Source organism: Mytilus galloprovincialis, chromosome 7 (assembly GCF_965363235.1).
Source record: "Mytilus galloprovincialis chromosome 7, xbMytGall1.hap1.1, whole genome shotgun sequence".
NCBI classification, from domain to species: domain Eukaryota; kingdom Metazoa; phylum Mollusca; class Bivalvia; order Mytilida; family Mytilidae; genus Mytilus; species Mytilus galloprovincialis.
Window position 1 is genome coordinate 12,326,562 of NC_134844.1, and position 25,651 is coordinate 12,352,212.

Genomic DNA, 25,651 nt, shown 5'->3' on the forward strand with positions numbered 1-25,651 from the left:
TGACATGCCAGCTCCGGACCTCAATCAAACTGATTAAAAGATTATGTTTTCATCATATGAATATCAGGCATTAATGATATGTGCCGTAATGACCATTAGAGGGGTTACGGAAGACCTAATGTCCAAAATACGCGTGAAAATTAAGAAATAGCCAATCTTGAATAATGAAATGGATATTTTGAATAATGGAATGGACTGGTGCGACCATTTAGTCCCTTCTTATAGATATACATTATACTTCATTCGAAAGCTTATTAAGAGATGAACAAAAGGTATATAGTCGATATTTTCAGCAACGCATATTAGAGGAGTAACGAAGGAACTAAACATCGGAATACGCTTGAACATTAAGAAATAGCTTATTTTGAATAACGGTATGGACTGCCGAAAGCCGTTAGCCCCTAATCTTGGCAAAATTAATACACGGAATTAAAGCTTATTGATAGAGGAATTAATTTAGTTTAAAGATAGATAGATAGATAGTTTATTCTCATAAAACCATGCAAGTACAAAGGTTACAGAGAGGTTAAAAAAATAGTATACATAAAAATAAAAAATGCATTAAAAATGCATAAAATTCAAAATTTCGGATGAGATAACATATAAAAGAATATATATAGAGACTTGTATATATATATAACGATATGTGCCGTACTGACCATTAGAGTGGTTACGGAGTACCTAAATGCCAAAATACGCGTGAAAATGTAGAAATCGCCAATTTTGAATAATGAAATGGATATTTTGAATAATGGAATGGACTGTTGCGAGACTTTAGCCCTTTATTATAGAAATACCTTCAACCACAATCGAAAGCTTATTAAGAGAGAAACAAAACATATATAGTTGATAAGTTCCGCAACGCATATTAGAAGAGTAACGAAGGACCTAAACATCGAAATACGCTTGAACATAAAAAAATAGTTTATTTTGAATAATGGAAAGGACTGCTGCAAGTCATTAGCCCTTAATCAAGGCAAAATTAATACACGAAATTAAAGCTTATTGATAGAGGAATCAATTGATAAAATTTAGAAGGGAAATGGGAAATGTGTCAAAGCGACAACAACCCGACCATAGAGCAAACAACAGCCGAAATCCACCAATGGGTCTTCATTGGAGCGAGAAACTCCCTTACCCGTAGGCGTCCTCCAGCTAGACCCTTTAAACATATGTATACTAGTACAGTGATAATGGACGTCATACAAAACTCCGAATTATACACAAGAAACTAAAATAAAAAATCATACAAGACTAACAAAGGCCAGAGGCTCCTGACTTGAGACAGGAGCAAAATTGCGGCGGGGTTAAACATGTTTATGAGATCTCAACCCTCCCCTATACCTCTAGCCAATGTAGAAAAGTTAACGCATAAAAATACGCACATTAAAATTCAGTTCAAGAGAAGTCCGAGTCCGATGTCAGAAGATGAAACAAAAGAAAATAAATAAAATGACAATAATACATAAATAACAGCAGACTACTAGCAGTTAACTGACATGCCAGCTCCGCACCTCAATTAAACTGATAAAAAGATTATGTTTTCATCATATAAATATCAGGCATTAATGATATGTGTCGTAATGACCATTAGAGGGGTTACGGAGGACCTAATGTCCAAAATACGCGTGAAAATTAAGAAATAGCCAATCTTGAATAATGAAATGGATATTTTGAATAATGGAATGGACTGGTGCGACCATTTAGTCCCTTCTTATAGATATACATTATACTTCATTCGAAAGCTTATTAAGAGATGAACAAAAGGTATATAGTCGATATTTTCAGCAACGCATATTAGAGGAGTAACGAAGGAACTAAACATCGAAATACGCTTGAACATGAAGAAATAGCTTATTTTGAATAACGGTATGGACTGCTGAAAACCGTTAGCCCCTAATCTTGGCAAAATTAATACACGGAATTAAAACTTATTGATAGAGGAATTAATTTAGTTTAAACGATTTGTGCCGTACTGACCATTAGAGTGGTTACGGAGTACCTAAATGCCAAAATACGCGTGAAAATGTAGAAATCGCCAATTTTGAATAATGAAATGGATATTTTGAATAATGGAATGAATGAACTGTTGCAAGACTTTAGCCCTAATTATAGAAATACCTTCAACCACAATCGAAAGCTTATTAAGAGAGAAACAAAATATATATAGTTGATAAGTTCCGCAACGCATATTAGAAGAGTAACGAAGGACCTAAACATCGAAATACGCTTGAACATAAAAAAATAGTTTATTTTGAATAATGGAAAGGACTGCTGCAAGTCATTAGCCCTTAATCAAGGCAAAATTAATACACGAAATTAAAGCTTATTGATAGAGGAATCAATTGATAAAATTTAGAAGGGAAATGGGAAATGTGTCAAAGCGACAACAACCCGACCATAGAGCAGACAACAGCCGAAATCCACCAATGGGTCTTCATTGGAGCGAGAAACTCCCGTACCCGTAGGCGTCCTCCAGCTGGCCCTTTTAAACATATGTATACTAGTACAGTGATAATGGACGTCATACAAAACTCCGAATTATACACAAGAAACTAAAATAAAAAATCATACAAGACTAACAAAGGCCAGAGGCTCCTGACTTGAGACAGGCGCAAAATTGCGGCGGGGTTAAACATGTTTATGAGATCTCAACCCTCCCCCTATACCTCTAGCCAATGTAGAAAAGTTAACTCATAAAAATACGCACATTAAAATTCAGTTCAAGAGAAGTCCGAGTCCGATGCCAGAAGATGAAACAAAAGAAAATAAATAAAATGACAATAATACATAAATAACAGCAGACTACTAGCAGTTAACTGACATGCCAGCTCCGCACCTCAATTAAACTGATAAAAAGATTATGTTTTCATCATATAAATATCAGGCATTAATGATATGTGTCGTAATGACCATTAGAGGGGTTACGGAGGACCTAATGTCCAAAATACGCGTGAAAATTAAGAAATAGCCAATCTTGAATAATGAAATGGATATTTTGAATAATGGAATGGACTGGTGCGACCATTTAGTCCCTACTTATAGATATACATTATACTTCATTCGAAAGCTTATTAAGAGATGAACAAAAGGTATATAGTCGATATTTTCAGCAACGCATATTAGAGGAGTAACGAAGGAACTAAACATCGGAATACGCTTGAAAATGAAGAAATAGCTTATTTTGAATAACGGTATGGACTGCTGAAAACCGTTAGCCCCTAATCTTGGCAAAATTAATACACGGAATTAAAACTTATTGATAGAGGAATTAATTTAGTTTAAACTATATGTTTCGTACTGACAATTAGAGTGGTTTCGGAGTACCTAAATGCCAAAATACGCGTGAAAATGTAGAAATCGCCAATTTTGAAAAATGAAATGGATTTTTTTAATAATGAAATGGACTGTTGCGAGACTTTAGCCCCTAATAATAGAAATACCTTCAACCACAATCGAAAGCGTATTAAGAGAGAAACAAAATATATATAGTTGATAAGTTCCGCAACGCATATTAGAAGAGTAACGAAGGACCTAAACATCGAAATACGCTTGAACATGAAAAATAGTTTATTTTGAAAAATGGAAAGGACTGGTACAAGCCATTAGCCCTTAATCAAGTCAAAATTTATACACCAAATTAAAGCTTATTGGTAGAGGAATAAGCGGAGTATAAACGATATGTGTGACGATGGCCATAAAAAAATCAAGAAATAGCCAATTTTGAATACGAAATGGATATTGATTTATGCAATGGACTGCTGCCACCCTTTAGCCCTTAATTATAGATATACCTTATACCTCATTCGAAAGCTTATTAAGAGAGGAAAGAAAAATATATTGTCGATATGTTTTGCAACACATATTAGAGGAGTAACGAAGGATCTCAACATCGAAATACGCTTGAACATTAAGAAATAGCTTATTTTGAATAATGAAATGGATTGCTGCAAGCCCTTAGTCTGTAATCAATGCAACAAGTATACACCAAATCAAAGCTTATTGATAGAATAATTAACTGAGTATAAACGATATGTTCTGCAACGCATATTAGAGGAGTAACGAAGGAACTAAACATCGAAATACGTTTGAACATTAAGAAATAGCTTATTTTAGATAAAGGAATTGACTGCTGCAAGCCTTTAGCCCCTTATCAAGGCAAAATTAATACACGAAATTAAAGCTTATTGATAGAGGAATCAATTGATAAAATTAAGAAAGGAAATGGGGAATGTGTCAAAGCGACAACAACCCGACCATAGAGCAGACAACAGCCGAAATCCACCAATGGGTCTTCATTGGAGCGAGAATAATGGGCGTCATACTAAACTCCGAATTATACACAAGAAACTAAAATAAAAAATCATACAAGACTAACAAAGGCAAGAGGCTCCTGACTTGAGACAGGCGCAAAATTGCGGCGGGGTTAAACATGTTTATGAGATCTCAACCCTCCCCCTATACCTCTAGCCAATGTAGAAAAGAAAACGCATAAAAATGCGCACATTAAAATTCAGTTCAAGAGAAGTCCGAGTCCGATGTCAGAAGATGAAACAAAAGAAAATAAATAAAATGACAATAATACATAAATAACAGCAGACTACTAGCAGTTAATTGACATGCCAGCTCCGCACCTCAATTAAACTGATAAAAAGATTATGTTTTCATCATATGAATATCAGGCATTAATGATATGTGTTGTAATGACAATTAGAGGGGTTACGGAGGACCTAATGTCCAAAATACGCGTGAAAATTAAGAAATAGCTAATCTTGAATAAGGAAATGGATATTTTGAATAATGGAATGGACTGGTGCGACCGTTTAGTCCCTACTTATAGATATACATTATACTTCATTCGAAAGCTTATTAAGAGATGAACAAAAGGTATATAGTCGATGTTTTCAGCAACGCATATTAGAGGAGTAACGAAGGAACTAAACATCGGAATACGCTTGAACATTAAGAAATAGCTTATTTTGAATAACGGAATGGAATGTTGCAAGCCGTTAGCCCCTTATCAAGGAATAATTAATACAACAAATTAAAGCTTATTGATAGAGGAATAAAATGAGTATTAATGATATGTGCCGTAATGACCATTAGAGGAGTTACGGAGGACCTACTGTCAAAAATACGCGTGCAAATTAGGAAATTGCCAATCTTGAATTATGAAATGGATATTTTGAATAATGGAATGGACTTTGCGAGACTTTAGTCCCTAATCATAAATATACATTATAATATATTCGAAAGCTTATTTAGAGATGAACAAAAGGTATATAGTCGATATGTTCAGCAACGCATATTACAGGAGAAACGAAGGAATTAAACATCAAAATACGTTTGAACATTAAGAAATAGCTTATTTTGAATAACGGAATGGACTGCTGTAAGCCGTTAGCCCCTTATTTTGGCAAAATTAATACACGGAATTGAAGCCTATTGATAGAGGAATAAATTTAGTTTAAATAATATGTGCCGTACTGACCATTAGAGTGGTTACGGAGTACCTAAATGCCAAAATAGTCGTGAAAATGTAGAAATCGCCAATTGTGAATAATGAAATGGATATTTTGAATAATGGAATGGACTGTTGCGAGACTTTAGCCCCTAATTATAGAAATACCTTCAACCACAATCGAAAGCTTATTAAGAGAGAAACAAAATATATATAGTTGATAAGTTCCGCAACGCATATTAGAAGAGTAACGAAGGACCTAAACATCGAAATACGCTTGAACATAAAAAAATAGTTTATTTTGATATAATGGAAAGGACTGCTGCAAGTCATTAGCCCTTAATCAAGGCAAAATTTATACACCAAATTAAAGCTTATTGGTAGAGGAATAAGCGGAGTATAAACGATATGTGCGACAATGGCCATAAGAAAATCAAGAAATAGCCAATCTTGAATATGAAATGGATATTGATTTATGGGATGGACTGCTGCCACCAATTAGCCTGAAGTATAGATATACCTTATACCTCATTCGAAAGCTTATTAAGAGAGGAAAGAAAGATATATAGTCGATATGTTCTGCAACACATATTAGAGGTGTAACGAAGGATCTCAACATCGAAATACGCTTGAACATTAAGAAATAGATTATTTTGAATAATGAAATGGATTGCTGCAAGCCCTCAGACTGTAATCAATGCAGCAAGTATACACCAAATTAAAGCTTATTGATAAAACAATTAACTGATTATAAACGATATGTTCTGCAACGCATATTAGAGGAGTAACGAAGGAACTAAACATCGGAATACGCTTGAACATGAAGAAATAGCTTATTTTGAATAACGGAATGGACTGCTGCAAGCCGTTAGCCCCTTATCAAGGAAAAATTAATGCAACAAATTAAAGCTTTTTGATAGAGGAATAACATGAGTATCAATGATATGTGCCGTACTGACCATTAGAGGGGTTACGGAGGACCTAATGTCCAAAATACGCGTGAAAATTAAGAAATAGCCAATCTTGAATTATGAAATGGATATTTTGAATAATGGAATGGACTGTTGCGAGACTTTGGTCTCTAATCATAGATATACATTATACTCCATTCGAAAACCTATTAAGAGATGAACAAAAGGTATATAGTCGATATTTTCAGCAACGCATATTAGAGGAGTAACGAAGGAATTAAACAGCGAAATACGCTTGAACATTAAAAAATAGCTTATTTTGAATAACGGAATGGACTGCTGAAAGCCGTTTGCCCCTAATTTCGGCAAAATTGATACACGGAATTAAAGCTTATTGATAGAGGAATTAATTTAGTTTAAACTGTATGTGCCGTACTGACAATTAGAGTGGTTACGGAGTACCTAAATGACAAAATACGCGTGAAAATGTAAAAATCGCCAATTTGAATAATGAAATGGATATTTTGAATTATGGAATGGACTGTTGCAAGACTTTAGTCCCTAATTATAGAAATACCTTCAACCACATTCGAAAGCTTATAAAGAGAGAAACAAAATATATAGAGTTGATGAGTTCCGCAACGCATATTAGAAGAGTAACGAAGGACCTAAACATCGAAATACGCTTGAACATAAAAATAATTAGCTTTTTTGAATGACGGAATGGACTGTTGCAAGCCGTTAGCCTATAATCAAGGCAAAATAAATACACCAAATGAGAACTTATTGGTAATGGAATAAACTGAGTATAAACTATATGTGCAGCATTGACTATTAAAGGGGTTGTGGGGGACCTAAATGCTAAAATACGCCTGAAAATTAAGACAAATAAGAAATTTTAAATAACAAAATGAATGATTGCAATAATGGAACGGACTGGTGCGATCTTTTAGCTCTAATTATAGATATACATTATATCTCATTCGAAAGCTTTTTAGCAGAGGAACAAAAGGTATACAGTCGATATATTCCGTATCGCATATTCGAGGAATAAAGAAGGAACTTTACCTCGTAATACGCTTGAACATTGAGAAATAGCTTATTTAGAATAACGGAATAGATTGCTATAAGCCGTCAGAGCCTATTCAAGGCAAAAAAAAAAAATACCACAAATTAAAGATAATTGATAATTGAATAAACTGAGGATAAACGATATGTGCAGCAATGACCATTACAGGGGTTATGGAGGACCTAAATGCCAAAATATGATTGAAAACTAAGAATTAGCGAATTTTGTATAATGAATGGATATTTTAAATAATGAAATACACTGCTGCGACCATTTAGTACCTTATGATAGATATACCTTATTTCTCTTTCGAAAGCTTATTAAGAGAGGGAAAAAAAATATATAGTGGATATGTTCTGCAACGTATATAAGAGGAATAACGAAGAACCTTAAAACGGCAAAATGCGTTTGAACATTAAGAAATAGCTTATTTTGAATAATGGAATGGACTGCTGCAAGCCGTTAGCCCCTTATCAAGGCAAAGTTAATACACCAAATTAAAGCTTATTGATAGAGGAATAAATTTAGTTTAAACAATATGTGCTGTAATGACCATTAGAGAGGTTACGGAGGACCTAATTTCAAAAATACGCGTGAAAATTAAGAAATAGCCAATCTTGATTAACGAAATGGATATTTTGAATAATGGAATGGACTGGTGCAACCCTTTAGTCCCTTATTATAGATATACATTATACTTCATTCAAAAGCTTATGAAGAGATGAAAAAAAATATATAGTAGATATGTTCAGTAACGCATATTAGAGGAGTAACGAAGGAATTAAACATCGAAATACGCTTGAACATTAAGAAATAGCTTATTTTGAATAACGGAATGAACTGCTGCAAGCCGTTAGTCCCTAATGTAGGCAAAACTAATACACTAAATTAAAGCTTATTGATAGATGAATAATTTTAGTTGAAACGATATGTGCCGTATTGACCATAAGGGGTTACGGAGTACCTAAATGCCAAAATACGCGTGAAAATTTAGAAATAGCCAATTTTGAATAATAAAATGAATATTTTGAATAATGGAATGGACTGTTGCGAGACTTTAGCCCCTAATAATAGATATACCTTCAACCTCATTCGAAAGCTTATTAAGAGAGAAACAAAATATATATAGTTGATAAGTTCCGCAACGCATTTTAGAAGAGTAACGAAGGACCTAAACATCGAAATACACTTGATTTATGGAATGGACTGCTGCCACATTTTAGCCCCTAATTATTGATATACCTTATACCTCATTTGAAAGCTTATTAAGAGAGGAAAACAAGATAAATAGTCGATATGTTCAGCAACACATATTAGAGGAGTAATGAAGGATCTAAACATCGAAATACGCTCGAACATTAAGAAATAGCTTATTTTAAATAATGAAATGGACTGATGCAAGGCCTAGGCCTTTAATCAAGGCAAACTGTATACAAATTAAAGCTTATTGATAGAGGAATAAACTGAGGATAAACGATATGTTCTGCAACGCATATTAGAGGAGTACAGAAGGAACAAAACATCGAAATACGTTTGAACATTAAGAAATAGCTTATTTTGAATAACGGAATGGATTGTTGCAAGCCGTTTGCCCCTAATCAAGACAAAATTAATACACCAAATGAGAGCTTATTGGTAATGGAATAAACTGAGTATAAACGATATGTGCAGCATTGACTATTAGAGGGGTTACGGAGGACCTAAATGCCAAAATACGCGTGAAAATTAAGAAAAATAAGAAATTTTGAATAATGAAATGAATAATTTGAAAAATGGAATGTACTGCTGCGACTTTTTAGCTCTAATTATAGATATACCCTATATCTCATTCGAAAGCTTTTTAACAGAGGAACAAAAGGTATACAGTCGATATAGTCCGCAACGCATATAAGAGGAATCCTGAAATTACTCCCAACACTTGAAACTTTAGTTATAAAATCAAAATCATTGTCTCTAATTTCACAAAATCGACATCGTTGAAACACGGACCGCGAGGAGTACCCCAAAATGAACTGGTTTGGAAACAGAAATGTTCATATTACTGCTTGCTCAACGTGGAATTGGGGTAACAGGACAAGTACAAAAAAGCAAACATTTATTTGTATGTACCTGTTATTTATACAATAGTTGGCTAATTGCAGGATTCATTTTTATACCCCACGCAACGAAGTTGCGGAGGGTATAATGTTTTTGACCCGTCCGTCCGTCCGTCAGTCCTGTTTCTTGTCATCGCAACTCCTCTCAAACCAAACAACAGAATGTCATGAAACCTTTTTAGATGAAAAGGGCATATTATGTAGTTGTGCATATCGTCAGGAAATTACGATTCAACTTTTTTCTAGGAGTTACGCCCCTTTGAACTTATTTGCTTCAATGTACTACTGCAACAGTTTGTCATCGCAACTCCTCTAAAACTACACTACAGAATTTCATGAAACCTTTTTAGATAATAAGGACATACTATTAGATGTGCATATCGTCAGGAAATTACGATTCAATTTTTTTTCTAGGAGTTACGCCCCTTTGAACTTATTTACTTAAATGTACTACTGCAACAGTTTGTCATCGCAATTCCTCTGAAACTACAAAACAGAATTTCATGAAACCTTTTTAGATAATAAGTACATACTATGTAGATGTGCATATCGACAGGAAATTGTGATTCAATTTTTTTTATAGGAGTTAGGCCTCTTTGAATTTTTTTGCTTTAAGGTACTACTTCAACAATTTGTCATCTCAACTCCTCTGAAACCACACAACAAAATTTCATGAAACTTTGTAGATAATAAGGACATACTACGTAGATGTGCATATTGACAGGAAATTACGATTCATTTTTTTTCTAGGAGTTAGGCCCCTTTGAACTTATTTGTTTCAATGTACTTCTGCAACAGTTTGTCATCTCAACTCCTTTGAAACCTCACAACAGTATTTCATGAAATTTTGTAGATAATAAGGACATACTACATTGTGACACAACAGCCGACAGTTTATTTTTGTGTTGATTTAGATGTAAATGTGAAAATAAAAGAAGATAAAAGATAGACGTTTTGCTATATAATATTTTGATATGAGCGTCACTGATGAGTCTTATGTAGACGAAACGCGCGTCTGGCGTACAAAATTATAATCCTGGTACCTTTGATAACTATTGCTACATTTTTGTTGATAAACAAACGCCACTCCGTCAATCACGCTCGTCGTTGGGAGATGTCCGACGTGGAACGATTTTGCTTTTTATAATTATTTTCTCATCCGTTAATTCATTGACCAATTCAGATTCACAGTCACTGTCATATGACGATTCCGTAGTTGAATCGGGAATGTCATTGTACACACGAGTTATCGGACTAAACTGGTCACCCGCTGATTGATACTTCGGCACACGATAACAGTGAAACAACAGCAGGGGTCCAGTTTATTCTCTGACTTTATCGTTGCTAAATAACTAACGGAAGTCTTCGGGCCTCTAATGGGAATCCAGCAATCGAAATCCATTGACCTTGTTGTGTTGCACGACTTCTTAATCCGGTGAAAGGCTTTCAAACTATTATTTAATTAAACAGTTTAGCTACAGAATGGCAGTTTCGATTTTGTGGCCGTAATTATTTGAGTAAGGTTCATTTAATTGATCTGAGGGAAAGTTCCTTTCTTGTCATTATCGGCGATGGGGGTAACTGACCAGTTTAACGTTTCTTTACGAAAAAATCACTTTATACATGCACACAGACATGCTAATTAGTTTGTAATAACAACTCACAAGTTCATTAAACCTCAAATACCTTCGGGGATACTCTGCCACCCTGTGTTTGTTTAATTAAATCATGCAAATAATTAATTATATTTTATTGTTTTGATTGGTATTGATCGATTTTGACAGGTAATTTTTAGATACAAATTTACTAACGAGCCTTCAAAAAGCGTTCGGAATTCGGTGTTGTCAGGGTTCGTTTTTTTCAGGTTAGATTAACGTTAATTAATAGGGAAATTGTGTGGGACTTCGAAAATTGTTCGGTTTAAACTGAAATTCGGTTTTATCAGGGTTCGGTTTACCCAGGTTTCACTGTATGTAGATGTCCATATTGACAGGAAATTATTAGTCATTATTTTTTCTTATACAATTTTTTTTTCTTACACTTATTCAATTTCTCCAGTGACAATGTGGGGACGTGGGGTATGTGAGCGTGCTCACTAAGGTTTTTTAATTTGATATGCTAAGACTTCATAAAGTTATCCTTAAAGTGAAAATGTCCTTAAGACCTTAGTAGTACTCCTAAAGTTGGGACCACCATTAGGACATCTCTTAAAATAAGATCGTTTCAATAACATGGCTAAGAGCAAAAAAATCTCCTACGATGGTCTTGGGACATGTCTTAGTCCTAAGACACCTTCGATGACACAACCCCAGGTCACTACAATTTAATTTATTTATCTACAATGTACGCTTGCGTTAAACAATGGAAATTAACACTGTATATTATAATTATGTTGACTGGTAAAGAAGAATTTTACAAGCCTGTCGAAAGAAATTGTACAAGACAATTCGGCAGAAATTATTGTATAGCGTGAAGATTGTATGTTTTTCTTGTATATGTTTCGACATTTTACAGATCGTTTTCAAAACTCCATTTCATTACTCTGTAATATTTTCCACTGAACATACACAAAACACTTTTAAGGATAATTATATAAAAACCGCGCCCAATAGTCAATAGTGTCCTGGTTTTGATTCCAAAATATGTAGTCATACTTGAATGCAAATGTTTTAGCTCACCTGACACCAGGGCTAGGTGAATAATTCTCATCATTTGTCGTGCGTTAACTTTTACAAACATAAAAAAGAAAATGTGGTATGATTGCCATGCAATGAGACAACTCTCCACAAGAAACCAAAATGACACTGAAATTAACAACTTTAGGTCACCGTACGGCCTTCAACAATTAGCAAAGCCCATAACGCATAGTCAGCTAAGAAAGGCACCAAATTGACAATGTAAAAAAATGAAACACTTAAACAAAAGACACCGGTACGTCTAAACACCGCTCAGGACGTCCTGAGTGCACGCAGGACATACAAACTGCACTCAGGACATGAAATATATGTTTTAGTGTGTTGTGAAGGTATGCATTCGATAGATAATATAACTCTTCATCTAATAATTTTTGTTTTGATAAAATCATTTTAACATTTTAACATTTAAGGAGTTATCGAAGTTTACATCGGCCGTTTTTGTGAAATATGTCAGGCATGACCTAGGATTATATATATTGAATACCAATTATCAGGTTTATTTTGCCTAGCCAGTCAAGGTCGTTAAAAACTTCCATTTGTTGTTGTTTATTAGGTCATTTGGTCTTTAATAGTTAGGAGTTATTAGTGATGGTACTAACCGCATACAAGTAAGCTTGGCAAACAAACAAAATAAGATGTCTTTTGAAATATCAAAAAACAATGAAGATATATTGTTTTAGAAAAAACCCGCTAAATAAACATTTTTCTTTTTGTTTGTAATAATTGAAGACAGTCGAGAAATATGAGAAATCTATATATATAGTTTGGAAATTTTAATTCAATAGACCACTTTCGAGTTCATCCGTCACCGGAAAAAAACTCGTCAATTATACGCGCCTTTATGACGTCATTTACCAGATAGAGGGGATCGCCTGTATCCCTGCACTATTAACGTTCATCAAGCGTCTTAGTGATCGTCATTATGCAGGATAAACTAGAAATAATGCTTGTTATATAGGTACTTAATGACAATTCCGAATGACAGTAGTGCTGATTGTCAATTTTGAAAATTCAATTTGCCGAATAATTCGTACAATATAGAAGTATAGTTTTCCAACCACTCGTTCAATATTGGAATGGAAGTTACGACGCCCCTAAACGCACAAATGACGTTCACTAAAACTAGAGTTTTTGACGGAAATGCATCGAACTCGAAAGTTGTCTATTCATTTAATTTCATTAACTTAATAGAAACAAAACATATCGTTATTTAATATTTTATTTGTATGGATTTTCGTACACTATATTTTATTTCAATTTCGTGCGATGAAAATTTTAGTTTTATTCTTGCTTCAAAATTAGGAATTTTTATTATTAGATGTATTAACGACTAACTTCTTTCGATGACAGAAACCAACCCGCGTCAGCATACATTCCAAAATTCATTTTTGATGGGGGAGTGTTATGACGACAAACGCTCGAGAGCTGTAACCGAGGTGTTGAATAATGGACATTCATTTAACTGTCTCACGACTTTGGTACTGATTATGCTACCTGTCATCGTTATTACTACGTCAGAAACTCGTAGACTAGTACGCCATCATCGTTGTTAGCGGGCTATCAAGCTAACCAACCTGGGCCTGAAAGTAGCCGTTGTGAAGTACAAAAGAAACATCAAAAGAGTAAACAAACCAAAAATAACTCAGCATAACCAAGATGGCCGCGCACCAAAATAGCGGCCTTCAACCTGTTGCTGATTACCAAGGATTTGTATAGTAAGTCTTACTATACAAATCCTTGTGATACCAACTGCAGAAAATATCTAAAGCTCACCAATTGCCCGCGGGATGTATATCCAGTCAATGTCGTTAAACACTTCCATCATCATCATGTTAAAGCACGTACAACAAGATCAAGGCCACAAACATGATAAGCAGAAAAAAAGCATTATTATAGTCCATTTGCCAATTCCCGACCCTGTAATTAGATACCTTGTTTTAGTTGTCTCCATTATGAGGGACATTCATTTTTTTTTATTACAATGGAGAGCTAGCAGGAACAGCAAATTTACCTGTGCGTAATCTTAGATTTTGAAATCTTTTAATTACATTAATTTGTTGTTTAGATACATACTTACGACATCAGAAATTATTGTTAAAAACTTCCAAGTGCTCCACGAAACCTCTTTCTAAATTATTAACATCTATTTTATCAGCAATCAAAGATGGGCTTCAAAGTTATTGTGAAACTGCCTATTCTAGAGGTGGCGTGAATCAGATGTGGATACTTAAAAATTCCAAAGATCTTTTAGAGTACATACAATCTAACTCTCTTTCATCTTGTAACAGTGTTAAAACATTTGACTTTTCTACTCTTTACACAAGTATTCAACATTCCAAACTAAAAGACGAAAGAGTTGGTATTACTTTGCTTCATAAAAAAGAATGGCCAACGTAGATACAAGTATCTTGTCTTAGGGAGGGATAAATCATACTTTGTAAAGAATCACTCTGATTCAGACAAAAAATTCTCTGAAACCGATATTATCAAGATGCTTGATTTCTTGATTGACAACATATTTGTAACGTTTGGAGGACGTGTTTTTCAACAGACTGTCGGCATCCCAATGGGAACAAACTGTGTCCCTCTACTTGCCGACTTGTTTCTTTATTATTATGAAGCTGACTTCATGCAGGAACTTCTTAGGAAGAAAGATAAGAAGTTAGCAATATCCTTTAACTCTACTTTCCGCTATATAGATGACGTTCTTTCACTAAACAATTCAAAATTTGGTGACTATGTGGAACGCATCTATCCCATCGAATTGGAGATAAAGGATACTACAGATACAGTTAAGTCGGCTTCATATCTTGACTTACATCTAGAATTTGACAATGAGGGTCGGTTGAAAACAAAACTTTACGACAAAAGAGATGATTTCAGCTTTCCAATTGTGAACTTTCCATTTCTAAGTAGCAACATTCCAGCAGCACCTGCATACGGGGTATATATCTCCCAATCGAAACGATATTCCCGTGCTTGCATTTCCTATCATGATTTCCTATCTATGATGATAGAGGGTTACTGCTCACAAGGAAGCTATTAAACCAAGAGTTACAAATGGTGAAGTTGAAATCATCCCTTCGTAAATTTTACGGACGCCATCACGAGTTGGTTGACCGTTATGGAATAACCCTTTCATGAATGTGACCTACCGAATTAGACTATTTACCGGATTTGTAATCACATAAGCAACACAACGGGTGCCACATGTGGAGCAGGATCTGCTTACCCTTCCGGAGCACCTGAGATCACCCCTAGTTTTTGGTGGGGTTCGTGTTGTTTATTCTTTATTTTTGTATGTTGTGTCATGTGTACTATTGTTTTTCTGTTTGTCTTTTTCATTTTTAGCCATGGAGTTGTCAGTTTGTTTTAGATTTATGAGTTTGACTGTCCCTTTGGTATCTTTCGTCCCTCTTGTTGTATAGATAAATACTTACGACATCAGAAATTATTTTTCATACAACATTAGTTTAACCTCCGATACATCATTTTCAATCCATCATACTTTGCATTGGCAAAAGCCAAATTGTCCGGTATGGAACCAGTCTCAGATTAACAAAGGGAAGTAATTTGTTTAAAAAGTTTGTAATAACAGAATCAAATCGGACCAAACATTTTGCCTTATTTTGCATTAGAAATGCACAGAAGACTAAGTTGATAATATACATGCATTGGTTTAAGAATGGGATAAACATTACTTTTAACGAGTGACTCACTTTAAATATTGGTTTTATCGTGCAAAAAACCAAAAAAGAAGACAATTTTCATTCCAAATGTAATTAAGATTAATTGTATCGATGTATACCACCAGGACCAGTGCATCTATCCATTTTCAATGATTTTAATCTGAGGAATCTGCTCTAATTTCTGCATGATGACATTTTCAACCTTTCAAGCAACTGTGAAGTGCTGCAATATATTCTTAAGCAGCACATAAACAGTTATTAGAGAGGTACTTTCAGCTGAAACGAGAAAATATATTAGTTTTGAAAAAACACTTTATACACTAAATAAAACATTTCAGTATCTCTTTTTATAATTTTTTTTTAGTGTTATAATATTTTTTTTGAATTTTACATTTGTTAGAGATACATGAAGTACCGGTACCTTATCCCGGCCTCGTGTTTCTTGTTTGTACACCTGATTTCTCTCACAGTCTATTAAAAAATAAACAGGGACTAAATTTAAAGTCAGTCCGGAGATTTAAAAAAAAAATATGTGTTCCAGGGTTCACGTTCCCCTTTTCTTGCCCACTCTTCATGTTCTTTGTATGTACTTCATGTCCAGGTAAATGAAATGTGAGGTGAATATCAACTAAGGTGTGATCAAGTATAAAAAATCAAATGACACTCTCTCTAAAAGAACAGATATTATGAAACCATATAACATTTTAGTTCCAGGAAAATATCTTAAGAAGGTGGAAATAAAATTATGTTATGTTTGTTCCAAAGAACTTATTACCATTCAAAGACTTGTTCCAGGGGGAACAAGTATTATGGGAACAACAATCATGTTCACACCACTATGAGAATAAAAAGTTTTCTGGCTTTTGGCTTCAGTTGGAAAAGTTTTAAGATCTGTCATACACTAGATGTGTAAAAGTTAAATGCATTTTGTGTTTCAGAAAGATAATTTCTACAGAGGCGGATTCAGCCATATACATTATTAGATAAAGAACTTGTGTTATGATGAATCTTGAAAAATAAGTGATGAAAACTGCATTAATATGACCTCAATTGGAGATATAACCCAGAGCCCAGATGTGGATTTAAGGGGGAGCAGGGTGTTATTTCTGAACAATTGGTGGAATATAAAGGGAACACAGACGGATCAACCCATTTTAAAAAGGGGTTCCTAACCCGGGACAAAAAGGGGGGATTATATAGGGAACACAAAATCTTACCGCTTTTGAATCCGCCACTGTGGAATCACTGAAGAATGACTAGAGAGGGCCCCTACTTTATGAAAATTTCTAGATCCGCCAGGGTCTGTGATAAATTTAAATCTAAATAAGCTATTGTTATTTATTACATTAAGTAGGTCAACAGCTCATCTAGCTAATAAATATATTGTTGTGCCTTTTTATGTATATGGCTCGTTGTAGATTAACATCTAAGAAATAGTTAAATTCATGTTTATGATTTGTGTCATTATTGTTTCATTGTTGTAACAATTATTAAAATCATTGTAATAACGTATTTAAGCACGTGAGATTCATTGCTATAAAAAAAAACAGCTTACGCTCGACGTCTTGTGTGGAAGTTTTATGCAATAATCATAAATAGTTTCTGAGGAAGTTTTAAGCAATAACCATTTATTGTTTTTGAGACACGGCGGGACATGTGAACCCCCCCCCCCCCTTCCCACCCTGTTTTATTTTACAAATATCACTAAAATAAAATTTTGAATCAAATCAAAAAGTATACAGATCTTTAAATTAGTATAACAAAGAAGTGTGTACAGTTTCAAGCAATAATCATAAATTGTTTTTGAGCTACGGCGCGACATGTAAAAAAAACCCTCCCCTTTTTAACAAAATACTCAATAACTCAAAAATAAAATTTTGAGTCATCACCAAAAAGTATACAGATCTTTAGATTAATATAACAAAGAAGTGTGTAAAGTTTTAAGCAATAATCATAAATCGTTTTTGAGATACGGCGCGACATGTAAAAAAACCCTCCCCCTTTTAACAAAATACTCAAAAACTCAAAAAGGAAATTTTGAATCATCACCAAAAAATATACAGATATTAAGATTAATATAACTAAGAAGTGTGTAAAGTTTTCAGCAATAATCAAGAAACGTTTTTGAGATACGGTGCGACATGTGAAAAAAGCACACCCCTGTTTTAGTTACAAAGTGCCGTAACTCAAAAAGTTTAAATCTTATTTTCACCAAAAAGTATATAGATCATTTGACCATCATAAGAAACAACTATATTAAGTTTCATGAAATTTGGATAAGTCGTTCTCAAGTTACGGTGCGACATGTTTACGGCGGACAGACGGACAGACGGACGGACAGACGGACGGACACCAGACATTTGTATACCTTAATACGTCCCGTCAACATTTTGACGGGCGTATAAAAAAACCTTTTAACGAGGCGTATATCGGTTTATTAAATATATCTTTTTAAACTAAGAAAGTTGGTTTTACTTAATTTAAACAAAACATTAAGGTATCTTACACTTTATCTATTTCATAAATAAAAAGCAATATATATATAGTTATATATCGTTACAGTTTATGTATAGAGGGGAAATGCATACTTAAACCCCGTGCCTACTTTGGTGTTTGTACACCTGATTTCTCTAATATGACCTCAATTGGAGATATAACCCAGAGCCCAGAGGTAGATTTAAGGGGGCGCAGGGTTCTATTTCTGAAAAGTGGTTAAATATTAAGGGAACACAGGCGGATCAAACCATTTTTAAAAGGGGTTCCCAACCCAGGACAAAAAAGGGGGGATTATATAGGGAACACACAATCTTACCGCTTTTAAATCCGCCACTGTGGAATCACTGAATAATGACTAGAGAGGGCCCCTACTTTATGAAAATTTCTAGATCCGCCAGGGTCTGTGATAAATTTAAATCTAAATAAGCTATTGTTATTTATTACGTTAAGTAGGTCAACAGCTCATCTAGCTAATAAATATATTGTTGTGCCTTTTTATGTATATGGCTCTGATCTGGTTGTAGATTAACATCTAAGAAATAGTTAAATTCATGTTTATGATTTGTGTCATTATTGTTTCATTATTGTAACAACTATAAAAATCATTGTAATAACGTATTTAATCACGTGAGATTCATTGCTATAAAAAAAAACCTTTTAACGAGGCGTATATCGGTTTATTAAATATATCTTTTTAAACTAAGAAAGTTGGTTTTACTTAATTTAAACAAAAAAATAAGGTATCTTACACTTTATCTATTTCATAAATAAAAAACAATACATATATACAAATATATCGTTACAGTTTATGTATAGAGGGAAATGCATACTTAAACCCCGTGCCTACTTTGGTGTTTGTACACCTGATTTCTCTAATATGACCTCAATTGGAGATATAACCCAGAGCCCAGATGTAGATTTAAGGGGGCGCAGGGTTCTATTTCTGAAAAGTGGTTAAATATTAAGGGAACACAGGCGGATCAAACCATTTTTAAAAGGGGTTCCCAACCCAGGACAAAAAAGGGGGGATTATATAGGGAACACAAAATCTTACCGCTTTTGAATCCGCCACTGTGGAATCATTGAAAGTTGACTAGAGAGGGCCCCTACTTTATGAAAATTTCTAGATCCGCCAGGGTCTGTGATAAATTTAAATGTAAATAAGCTATTGTTATTTATTACGTTAAGTAGGTCAAGAGCTCATCTAGCCAAAAATAACAACTAAATGCATTTAATACCTATCTATTATATCTATTATACTGACAATAAACAAATAATACAAATAAAATCCTATTTGGAATTTTCATACCTTGATAAACTCGTAATATAGTGTAAATCTCAAAATATATAACTTCCATTTTCTACAGACTGTACATGATATCAAATGTCCTTCACATAACATGTGACGTATTTAATCACGTGAGATTCATTGCTAGAAAAGAAAACCCTTTTAACGAGGCGTATATATCGGTTTATTAAATATATCTTTTTAACTAAGAAAGTTGGCTTTATATAATTTAACCAAAAATTAAGGTATTTTACACTTTATCTATTTCATAAATAAAAAGCAATATATATATCAGTTTAAATGAGAAATATATGATTAAAGACCGTGCACTCTTAAGTTATATGTTTGAAGCAAGCGTATAGGTCATCATATATACGTCTTGAAATTTCGAAGTGTCGGCATTTCACGAAAATAAACGCAATTGAGCTAATTTTTGGTGCATGCGGAAGATAATGTAAAAGCCTTTAAAAGTAATACCGTAATTCAATGAACAAATAAGTTTTTCATAGAGAAATATATCGCTACAGTTTAAGTATGCAGGGAAATGCATAGTTAAACCCCGTGCCTACTTTGGTGGTCATTTTTACGCACGAAATGCTGACTTTTACGCCAATAATTGATATATATATATATATATATATATATATATATATATATATATATATATATATATATATATATATATATATGTATATAAGTTATGAGCACAACTTACTGCAAAGAAATGTTTTAAAGAGAGCATATGGTACATCTAATTAAATACTACATCATACTATTCTGATTTATTCATTTTTGATTCAATTTATCGTATAGGAAAACATACTTTTGTATTCTGTAGGATACGTAAATGCTATAGGACAAAAGAGGTAAGTAGAACTATAATAACAATCATACTTTAACAGTACCTAAACGATAAAAGAAAGATGCGTAACAATCTAATTAACCATTGGAAAACCTCTGCAATGATTGGAAAGATGTGTGTTATTGTCAGGTATATTAAACATTTACGTAACATCGAAAGAAAAATTTCCTTAAAAAAAGTCGATCTCCGAGCGGACAAGTCTTTATTCTAACCCGTTTTTAGTGAGTGCTTAGAGGAGAACCAGCGCATACATGTTTTCATATCGTTTGTTTGATCACGAAAGACCTACTGAACTCGCTACGTGCACACTACGGATAAAAATATTCATTCTTATCTTACGATAATTATATGTATGTGTATATGTAAGATAAAGATAGAATAGGTCTTATCTGTCTAACTATTCACAGTCTAAATTCACAATCATGGACAAACTAAGTTCTTTGATTATTGTTGCCGGTATAACATGTATAATATTGACAGGGAATGCAACTGCCTCGCCCGTTGAGGACAAACGGGCGTATGCTTATCACGATCAGGTGTTAGAAACTATACTCGTTAAGTTTCAATCTATGGAACGAGAATTGAAAATGCTGAAATCAGAACTTAAATTCCAGAAGGAAACAAGTAAAAGAAAACTCGAAGCTGTGGCGGGTGAACTGAATAGACAAACCATTCTCATTCAAAAACAAGATAATCAGATTCAGAGACTGAACACAGTGCTTGTTGGTAGTGAAATTAAACCACAGAAATCAATTTATAATAGGTCACAGGAATATACTCGTCAACACCAATCTAAACCTCTGGTGGACAGGAGAAATACCGACGAGCTTATTTCTAAAAAGGAAAGACAGACTCAAAAGCGTCTGTTAGGTATCGTTATCTACAATATTTAACCCATCAACAACTTTTTGTTCAAATATAATACTTACATAAAATATTTCTTATAATGATAAGGTTATGATTTTGATAAGGTTATAAGAATAAAGCCTAAAATAAAATGAGATTTGCAAAATAGAATGTAGCGTAAATACTTGCCCCTTTTAGTTTTTCACGGAAAACTAAAGCATGTACGTGGAATCGCAAAACAACTAAATGAAAAAACATATAAAATGTATGCACACAATAAAAAAACTAACTTAGAAAAAAATCAATAGGTGTTCACAGTAATGATTGATACTCATTTAAGATAAACAATTTAAAAGAAACGGATTTCTTTTTTAAACTGCGAATATTTTAGAAAATAGAGAAAATCTGAATGGTCAGACTGTCGTTACAAAAACAAAATCATCTTGCATACATACGGTAATGACATTTTTCAGTGTAACAAGAGTCTGCGTTTATGCCGTTAAAAATGTACAGTAAAATCAGGCATGTTATATTTCCCACGATAAGATATACCGGGCTTCATGTGTTTTATCTATAGATGTGAAATTTCGCATAGAATGTACGAGATGATTTGATTTCTAAATTCCACCGGAATAGGAGAACAACCAGTCTTGTGCTATCACACAAGGTACAAGGGACGTGCATGGGTGATCTAGTGGAATTTTATGAAAAAATGCATACAACTAGAGCACGGGGGACTGAACACAAACATCGTAACAGTTATAAATATAACATTAATTCTTTCAGAGAAATAAAATATTCTGAGAATAGTAGTACTAATGTATAGAATAAACGTAAATATCGTTAAAAAGTGTTCAGCAACTTTGTTTTATCAAAAACAACAGTAGTTTACCGCTGTTCGAAAGTCATAAATCGAATGAAAGAAGCATATCCGTAATAATCTAGATTTAAATTTTCTCAAAACCGGTCCTACAAATTTTTCTAAAATCAATATGTTATTCCTAATGAAATTTCCATTTTATTGGCATTATATATATATATATAAGAGGTCAATGAATTCGTTTTCTGAATATGAATAAAAAAAACTAATTCGGTGATCCCTATTATTTTAAATTAATGTTTTTAAGTTTAGGGGAAATAACCACTTGTGGAGCAGGATCTTCTTAACCTTTTGATTTGAATCATCTGAGATTACCCCCAGTTGTTGTGTACTATCATTTGTCTGTTTGTCTTTTTATTTTTTAACCATATAGTCGTTAAAATTGAGAATGGAAATGGGGAATGTGTCAAAGAGACAACAACCCGACCAAATAAAAAACAACAGCAGAGGGTCACCAACAGGTCTTCAATGTAGCGAGAAATTCCCGCACCCGGAGGCGTCCTTCAGCTGGCCCCTGAACAAATATATACTAGTCCAGTGATAATGAACGCCATACTAATTTCCAAATTGTACACAAGAAACTAAAATTAAAATAATACAAGACTAACAAAGGCCAGAGGCTCCTGACTTGGGACAGGCGCAAAAATGCGGCGGGGTTAAACATGTTTGTGAGATCTCAACCCTCCCCCTATACCTCTAACCAATGTAGAAAAGTAAACGCATAACAATACGCACATTAAAATTCAGTTCAAGAGAAGTCCGAGTCTGATGTCAGAAGATGTAACCAAAGAAAATAAACAAAATGACAATAATACATAAATAACAACAGACTACTAGCAGTTAACTGACATGCCAGCTCCAGACTTCAATTAAACTGACTGAAAGATTATGATTTTATCATATGAACATCAGGCACAATCCTTCCCGTTAGGGGTTTAGTATCATACCATCATAACATATATGAGAAGAACATAACCCGTGTCATGCCAACTACTGTTTTTAGAATAAATGTGTTTAGTTCCGATGCAAAGACCTTATCAGTGACTCAATATTAACGCCAAAATATGCAATCTTTAATGACTTGACAACAGTATCGTAATTATATCCCTTCTTAATAAGTCTATTCAAAGGTTTTGTAAGTTTCTGAGGTGAATACTGACACCTTTGTGCTTTATAAAGAATATTTCCATAAAAAATTGGTTAGTTTATTTTCGATCTATGAGTTTGGCTGTCCCTCTGGTATCTTTCGCCCTTCTTTTGAAGAAAATGCCTTGGACACCTTTTGAAAAAGACAGTTTAAAGTCATTTTTTTGAATATTTTAACATTTACCTGCTTCCTATACATTCCTACTCAATTTTACAACTTATTATATTTGCTATACTAAATTAAAATCCCGGTACCTTTGATAACTATACATCCGAAGTTATAAAAGGTAATTTTTCAATATTTATATGCAGGTGCACTTGCTTGCAAAATTTCATAAAAATCCGTGTGATTGCACATTCACGTACATGTTACCTTAATTGCAAATTTCGTAAAGTTATTCGATAGAAGTAAACAGAAAAAGATGGGTTATATCCCTGGTTTAGTGAGATTCAACTAAACACATTTTCACACTGAAATATATACCTATATACAATGCTTAAAAAATGATACAAAGTTCGATTGACATGATATCAAAAGTAAAACAACAAAAATACCGACCTCGGAGAAAAAATTCAAACGGAATGTCCCTAACCAAATGCCAAAATCAAAAGCGCAAACACATCAAACGAATGGATATCAACTGTCATATTCCTGACTTTGTATAGTAATTTTCTTATTATAATTTTAATCACTATTAAAACAAAAAACTATGTCAACAAAGGAACACAAAAAGGCATATGGACAAAATGCTGTTGTCACTGCTCATAAACACACATTTGTCAGAAGAAATTAGAACAGGGGTAAAGCAGTCATGCAATAGGAAATGGTGTAACGGTAGAAAGGTGATAAAAATGTACGGGCTCTAACATAATGAATCTTTCATGAGTGTTTACTCATTCCAGCTAAGGGAGGAATTATAAAAATCAGATCATCTCTAACACTTAAATTGTTTTTTGTTATAGGTATTACTTCCACAACGAGCCCGATAACATCTCCTATAGCATTTTCTGCCTATTTCTCAACAAATGAAGACCAGTTAACAAGTCACCATACTCTTGTATTTGATGTAGTACAAACGAATACTGGAAACGGGTATAACAAACACTCTGGATCATTCATTGTACCACGTGCTGGATTATATGTTTTCACTTGGACATTGATTACTGAGTCATCTGGAGAAATTTGCACTAATCTTGTAGTTAATGGTGTAAATAGCGGTTTTAGCTATGCTAATGGCAATTGGCAGCAAACAACATCAATTGAAGTTATTCAAGTGGAACAAGGCGATACAGTACTAGTGCGAACTAATAACTATTCGGGTTGCAACCAGGCTGGATCGATAAAAAGTGACAAGTGGCGTCGCTCAAATTTTTCTGGATGGTTAATAGGATAGATAAATAATGGATATCTATATTTTTTATGAGTATCTTAAAATTTAAAAAGACGGAAAGATGGAAAAAAGTGAATATTATGCTAATTATTGTTAAAACTTCGGAAATCAATCTAAATTAAAAATTGTATCGCCTTAATGCATAGTTCTGATTCCTCGTTAGAGCTTTCTGTTGATCCTTTTAGATTTAAGGATGTACTTAGGTAAGTTAGGTGAAAGTTAATAAATTAAGAAGTTAAAATTGATACTATAAGCTGGTAGAGCACTCTATAAGGATAAAAAACAGCTTAAAATATTGATAGGTTTCGAGCTATTTGAGATTTAAAATATGGCGGGAAAAGGCTGACTCGGACTTTTACCGTTTATTTGCATTGATATTATTTGGGTCTGAAACACAAAGAAAGAAAATCAAGAATCTTCTAAAATTTTGGTAATAGACCTTTTATGAGCTAATAAATCTTATATGAAAAAATAAATGGGTGTTATGGGGCAAAATATTTTACATTGTATTGTATGGAAACACACCAAGGAGTTCGAACCTTTGACACAAATTCCAAAACCTCACCTAAGTACATCCTTAATCAGCTCTTCAACATTTGTTTTATGCATTTGATTTTGAAATTTAGTGGAATCTTGCTATTTGAAAACATAAAGATTTTCAAAATACATGTGCATAACATACATGTATTACCGTTACTGATATATTTACCACTAGGTTGATACCCTGCTGGCTTTCTTGTGTCACAGTTGATATTAATGTCCAGTAGCCAGTAGTTCGGTGCTGTCAATATAAATGTCTGATTGTGTTTTATCAAAACCA

At 33.7% G+C, this 25,651-nt stretch overlaps 1 protein-coding gene across 1 annotated transcript; it reads left to right on the top strand.

Annotated features, from left to right (window-relative positions):
• The first annotated feature begins 20,954 nt into the window (after positions 1–20,954).
• Positions 20,955–24,893, top strand: LOC143084402 (uncharacterized). The gene is made up of 2 exons (XM_076260783.1): positions 20,955–21,438; positions 24,404–24,893. The coding sequence occupies exons 1-2, from the start codon at positions 20,991–20,993 to the stop codon at positions 24,832–24,834; spliced, it is 879 nt and encodes a 292-aa protein (XP_076116898.1). The 5' UTR covers positions 20,955–20,990; the 3' UTR covers positions 24,835–24,893.
• Positions 24,894–25,651: the final 758 nt, after the last annotated feature.

Bases quoted from the DNA above. Each gene is read 5' to 3' on its own strand.
- LOC143084402 (XM_076260783.1), top strand. From the start codon at position 20,991: ATGGACAAACTAAGTTCTTTGATTATTGTTGCCGGTATAACATGTATA. The intron at 21,439-24,403 runs GTATCGTTATCT...TTTTTGTTATAG, and splicing joins GACTCAAAAGCGTCTGTTAG to GTATTACTTCCACAACGAGC.